The 6,602-nt window shown below is 49.9% G+C and overlaps 1 protein-coding gene across 1 annotated transcript; it reads left to right on the top strand.

The window, feature by feature from the left end:
• The first annotated feature begins 5,062 nt into the window (after window positions 1–5,062).
• On the top strand, window positions 5,063–5,944 carry LOC140011315 (uncharacterized). Its single transcript, XM_072060105.1, has one exon. It carries the CDS (start codon window positions 5,063–5,065, stop codon window positions 5,942–5,944), a length of 882 nt encoding a protein of 293 aa, XP_071916206.1.
• The last annotated feature ends 658 nt before the right edge of the window (window positions 5,945–6,602 follow it).

Here is a 6,602-nt window from a genome sequence, read left to right as displayed (position 1 = left end):
ATGTTATTTTTTAAGAATGGTGGGCATATATGGTTCAATTTCTGTTATTTTTGTATAAAACTTGATAGTTAGTAAGATTTGTTAATCATATAGTAAATAGTGGTAAGATTTGTTAATGAAGTCATAAATTTGTCTTGGAAATGTAGCAAGTTTTACATAAAAAATGGTAAGTTTTGAAGAAAAAAGTGATAATTTTTGCTAAAAGTCCAGTGATTTGTTATTTACAGAGTAAGTTACATAAACTATGGAACTTCTTTTATACAAAAACTTACTATTGGCTGTACTAAATTTACTACCATAATTTTATCTCTTGTGAAACTTGTAATCGCAAGTTAAAACCTATACATGGCATCATATCAGCTATTTCGTGGCAACTCTTTGCCACTTTAGACTTTTCCTTGAAGTAGCTCAATATATCCAAAAAAAAAAAAAAAAACTGAACACTTTAGGAAATGTTTTCTCTTCTTTGCCCAATTCAAGGTTCGAATCCTGGATTTGGCAAATTGGCAAATGAAGGTTGGAGGGTTAGAAAAAAGTACAAAATTTTCATTCTTCCACTTTGGAATATCTTCTTGAAGTCTAACGAAAGTTAATTTTTCTTGAAGCACTACAGGTGATCACCAAACTGTTGCCATTTATGAAGTCTGCAAATGTACTCTTCTTTCCATAGATATTTCGACGTGCTTAAAGGATTGGTTCTATGAAGAAACCTGGGTTCACATCGTCCAGTTTACTGTTACCTCAGTCATTTATAAAATATCTTTTACAGTTATCCCATATGAAGGTGAGAAAATTGGTTGTACTTGTGCTATACATTCTAATTGAACCAGTGAGGAGGGTATTCCCAATTCGGATAGTACTGGGGCCATACCCTGTGGTACCTCTGGAACCACCGCCTCGGCAGTTCCCCTCGGGCCGTGACTTCGGCCCAATTACCACCTCGGCCAAGATCATCTGTTATAAAGCAGAAGTGACGTATAAAGACCTGACCACCGGAGTTGTGGGATATGACCTCTGACACCTCTGACAACTCTGACAAAGCTGCTCTGACGCATGCGCCGCCTGACACTGACAACTGTTCCGGCGCGCCTTTCCGCAGGGGCCCATCAAATCACCTTGATGCACTACCCCTGTCAGATCTCTAGGGACCTGTGCTAGCGGTCCCTCTCTCCTCCTCGTCTCTTATAAATACCCAACATTTCCACTGAGAAAGGGATGACCAATTTCTGGTAAAGCAATCCATACTGATTCTCTCTATTAGTAAACTATTTTTCTAATCCCGAACTGACTTAAGTTTCGGAGTTATATCGGGGGATTCAGCCTCTCTCGTAAACTAAGCAGGTGACCAAGATCACTGTGACCTTTTCAGCTGTAGCACGTCCAGCTCTCGGTTCACTATAGTCGGTCAGAATTCACCTCTTCAATTGGCGCCGTTTGTGGGAACTCGAAGACATCAGAGGATGAAGTCTACGCGTTCTAGGAGCAGGAAAGCTCTCACTATTAGGGCTGAGCAGAGTAATGCGGCTCAGCAGGAAGATATTTCCGAAGGGCAGGAGTCCCCAAGGACTCAGCTCGCAAACGAAGAAGCCATAACCCGTATGACCGAGTTTGTGACTGAGAACCCTAACACGTTCGAGGAGTTAGGAAGGTATCTTAAGAGACAAGGCAAGCAAAAGGCTGAGACCTCTAAAAGGAAGTCGGATGGATCCCCTGAAGGTTCGTCTGAAGAAGCAGCTGACGGGAGGCGCTTGAGCCGAAGTGCTTCAAAGTGGGCATTCTCCAAGGCCACCTCTAAGGTCGCCTCCCTAACCAAGGCATTTTCAAGAGGGCTCATGGGTCGACGACCTGAGGAGGAACCTCGACCCATGGAGAGAGTTGGGGTGGATTACCAGAGGGCACCACCCTTCACGGATGACATCAATGAGGAGAGACTTCCTCCCAATTTCAAGCTCCCCTCGATACCATCTTACGACGGCCGAGGTGATCCTGAAGACCACATTCATGCTTTCATCTCGGTTTTCCGCCTATATTGCATCCCTGATTCCGTCATATGCCGGGCCTTCCAAGTATTCCTCTAGGGGACAGCTCGAAAATGGTTTTGGGGTTTAGAACCTAGGAGCATTTCAACCCTGGGAGAATTAGTGGAGAAATTTCTTCACTGGTTTGTCTCCTCCCGACCTACGACCAGGATCTCGGCCTATCTGTTGAATATGCAACAGAATCCGAGAGAATCACTTCGGTCATACGTCCAGAGGTTCCATGAGAAAAGCGTACAGATACCTAACCCCAATGAGCAGGTAACCATTGCTGTTTTTACCCATGGGCTCGTTGCCGGGGTATTCAACACGGGGATTCACAAGAAATATCCCCGCACGCTCCACGAATTGTGGTTGAAGGTCAAGAGGGCATACAGGCCGAAAACCTCAACCACATGAAGAAGAAGGTCCAAACCGCCCGCCCGAGGGCTGACCCTCGAAAGGGGAAAGATCTTGGCCGAAGTGAAGCGGGGGCAGGGAGTGGCTTTCAAAGTCCTAGCCGAGACCGCCGTAGCATTTTTGACAGGATTTCCAAGGGGAAGCCATCCATCCCTGAGTTCGAATTAACCCCTTTAAACACCACCCGATCCCGGGTGTTGTCCGTAATGGAACAGAACAACCTCGGGAAGGCCCCTCCCAAGATGTTCGGCAGTAGAGATAAGAGGAACTCGAACTTTTATTGTCTGTATCACCGGGATATTGGCCACGAAATCGAGGACTGCAACGATCTCAAAAGGGAGATCGAGAACCTCATCAGGTAGGGACATCTAAAACAGTTCATCCACCGAGGCGGAGGTCACCAACGTAGTGAATCTCGACGTGACAGCCGGGGTGATCAACGCCGAAACGAAAGGCGGACATCGAGAAGCAGTTGCAGGCCCCCAGAGGATCCTAGGGAGACAAAAAGGCCTCCCCGAGACGGATCTTCAGGTCATGGATTAGGGTATGGAACGAATATAGTTGGAGTCATCAACACAATTGCCGGAGGTCCGACGGGAGGAGATAGTCAGAACTCCCGGAAGATAACCTACAGGCAAGCCAACCCGGATCAGGCCGAGTCAAGCTCTCGCCTATCTGAGGTGATCTCTAACGGACCTAGTGATCCTGTCCCAGCAGCCTCTAATAGCCACGAGGCTTTGGTAATCAAAGTGCTCACCAACAATTACATTGTGAAGAAGGTCTACATTGACCCGGGAAGTTCGATGGACGTCATGTACTTCCGCACGTTTGATAGCCTTAAATTGGCCAGGGAACGCATGACCCCAGTAAGAACCCCCTTGGTAGGGTTCGGGGGACACGTTGTGCATCTCGAAGGGATGGTGACTCTGACAGTGACCGTGGGGCATCACCCCCGTTGTTGAACCATTCCAGTCAACTTCGTAGTGGTTAAAGCCGACTCCCCGTACAACTTGCTCCTGGGCCGACCCACGCTTAACGCTTTGCGAGCGGTATACTCCACATACCACCTGAGTTTTAAGTTTCCCACCCCTGCAGGGGTCGTCGAGGTAAGCAGCGACGTCTGCGCTGCTTGGGAGTGCTACCTCGCCAATTTACAAGCGGCCTCCCCATCGACCTCTGATAGAAGGTCCGGAAAGAGATCAAACATCCTTTCGATAGATTGCCTCGATTCTCAGCAAGCTGAGAAGCCCCCGAGGCTGGAGACTAGGGACGAGGTGGAAGAGATCTCCATAGACCCCACAAAACCAGATCAGACAGTCCGCATCGGCATCCGTCTGCCTGGCTTAGTCAGAAAGGGTATGGTGGATCTCCTCAGAGAGTACCGGGATGTCTTCGCTTGGGCTGCAGATGAGGTCTGGGGAGTCCCGCATCACCTCATGATACACGAGTTGAACGTCAATCCTCAGGCACGCCAGGTCAAACAAAAAAGGAGGCACCTCGGCCCTGAGCGCAGCCGAGCTGTTGGTGAAGAAGTGGACAAGCTCCTGCCCACAAAGATAATCCGGGAGGTCCAGTATCTGACCTGGTTATCCAACCCGGTCATGGTCAAGAAGGACACGGGAGTTTGGAGGATGTGCGTCGACTTCACCGACCTCAATAAGGCCTGCCCAAAAGACTGCTACCCATTGCCCAAGATCGACACCTTAGTGGATTCGGCAATGGGTTATGAGATCCTCTGTTTCCTGGATGCCTTCAAGGGGTATCACCAGATCGGAATGAGTCCAGAGGACCAGGAGAAGACGGCCTTCTACACTGATCAAGGCACATACTGCAACACCACCATGCCCTTCGGACTAAAGAATGCCGGGGCCACATATCAACGCTTGGTCAACCAAGCTTTCAAGTCCCAGATCGGGCGAAATGTTGAAACCTACGTGGATGACATTCTCCTCAAGAGCCAGACGACCTCCACTTTTCTTTCTGACCTGAGATAAGTCTTTGAGGTTCTCCGGGAGACGCGAATGATGCTAAACCCTAAGAAATGTGTCTTCGGGGTCATTTCGGGAAAATTTCTGGGCTACCTCGTCTCCAGAAGAGGCATAGAAGCGAATCCGGATAAGGTGAGCGCGATCCAGGAAATGTCTCCACCTCGGTGTATCCGCGACGTGCAGAGGCTTACAGGGCGATTGGCAGCCCTGAACCGGCTCTTGTCGCAGTCGGCTTCCAAGGCGTTGCCTTTTTTCAAGGTTATGAAGAAGGCAAACAGCTTCTCCTGGACTGAAGAATGTCAACGGGCATTTGAGCAGCTGAAAGAGTACCTTCACCGCCTCCCGACGCTCACCTCACCTCGTCCAGGGAACAGGTTGTTCCTGTACCTATCTGCTGCAGTCGAAGCAGTGAGCGCCGTACTGGTAAGGGAAGAAGGTGTACAAGTTCCAGTCTACTACGTAAGGCGAGTCCTCCGAGGTCCGGAGACCAGGTACACATAAGCGGAGAAACTTGTGCTAGCCCTGACCCACGCTGCCCGCAGGCTCAAGCCCTATTTCGTAGCTCACCACATTTGTCTGAGAACTGACCAGCCCCTCAGGCAAGTCTTATCACGGCCGGAGGCTTCCGGACGTCTTACTATGTGGGCCATTGAGTTGGGGGAGTACGACCTGTCTTTCGAACCTCGGACGGCTATCAAAACTCAAGCCCTGGCGAATTTTTTGGCCGAACTCACTTTCGACGAGGTGAATAAATCTACCCCGGCCACCGCTGAGCCTCAGCGGTGGATTTTGCATGTGGATGGCTCGTCTAACAGTGAGGATAGTGGAGCAGGTTTGCTCCTCGAAGACCCCCAAGGAGAGATGTGCTCATATGCCTTAAGGTTTGATTTCGCTGCTTCTAACAACGAAGCCGAATACGAGGCAATCATTGCCGGACTCCAGCTAGCCCGCAAACTCGGCGCCGGGCACATCTTGGTTTACAGTAACTCTCAACTCGTTGTGTGCCAGATACTGGGTGAATATGAGGCCAGAGAAGAGGTCATGCATCGCTACCTCTCCAAGGTCCACCAGTTGATCACACACTTCGAGTCTTTTGAAATCCAAAGGATACCGCGGTCGCAGAACAAGCGAGCTGACGCCCTCTCCCGGCTCGCTTCCACCTCGTTCTCTGACTTGAACAAGTCGGTTCTCGTGGAAGTCTTAGCCGAACCGGGATACTTAGAAGAAGTCGTGTGCCCCGTTTACCCCGATGACACCTGGATGGGCCCTTTAATTCGATTTCTCGGCCAAGGGGAGCTCCCCGAAGATCGAGCTGAGTCAAGAAAACTTCAACGTAAAGCAGGCCAGTACGCCCTCCGAAAAAACTTCTTATACAAGATGTCGTCCCTCGGACCGTGGTTGCGGTGCATTACGCCAGAAGAAGGCGAGAGAATCCTCCAAGACATACACGAAGGACTTTGCGGTGCTCATGTCGGCTACAGGATGCTCGTCAAAAACGCTTTATTGCTCGGGTATTTCTAGCCCACCATGAGGGTGGATGCCCAGGTCATGGTTCTCAGTTGTCCTTCTTGCCAGCACCACGTTCCTGAGCACCACCAGCCTACCAGCCTCATGATTCCCATCACCTCGCTATGGCCGTTCGAGCAGTGGGGGACTGACATAATCGGCCCATTTCCTAGAGCCTCAGGCAATTTTGCATACGTGGTGGTGGCGGTAGACTACTTCACCAAATGGGTCGAGGCAGAGCCTTTGAGAAGTATCACCGGATCAGCGGTTCAAAAATTCTTCTGGAAGAGTGTGGTTTACCGGTTCGGCCTACCCCGGGTGGTCATCTCGGATAATGGGAGGCAGTTCGCTGATAACCCCTTCAAAGCGTGGTGTGAAAACCTTGGAATCAGACAGCATTTCACCTCGATTGGACACCCTCAGGCCAACGGACAGGTCGAAAACTTCAACCGCACTCTCCTCTATGGTCTCAAAACCAGACTACATCGTGCTGGATCGTCCTGGATGGAAGAACTTCCCAATGTTTTGTGGTCTTACAGGACCACCCCGAGGTCGGCAACCCAAGAGACCCCATTCTTTTTAACGTATGGATCCAAAACTGTCGTCCCCGCCGAGTTCATCACTCCGAGCTCACGAATGGCAGCGTACGCCGCCGTAATCAACGAAGAAGAAC

Source organism: Coffea arabica, chromosome 7e (assembly GCF_036785885.1).
Source record: "Coffea arabica cultivar ET-39 chromosome 7e, Coffea Arabica ET-39 HiFi, whole genome shotgun sequence".
NCBI lineage: Eukaryota > Viridiplantae > Streptophyta > Magnoliopsida > Gentianales > Rubiaceae > Coffea > Coffea arabica.
The sequence above is the reverse complement of the archived record's forward strand: the minus strand, read 5'-3'. Positions and strand labels throughout refer to the sequence as shown.

Bases quoted from the DNA above. Each gene is read 5' to 3' on its own strand.
- LOC140011315 (XM_072060105.1), top strand. From the start codon at position 5,063: ATGTGGGCCATTGAGTTGGGGGAGTACGACCTGTCTTTCGAACCTCGG.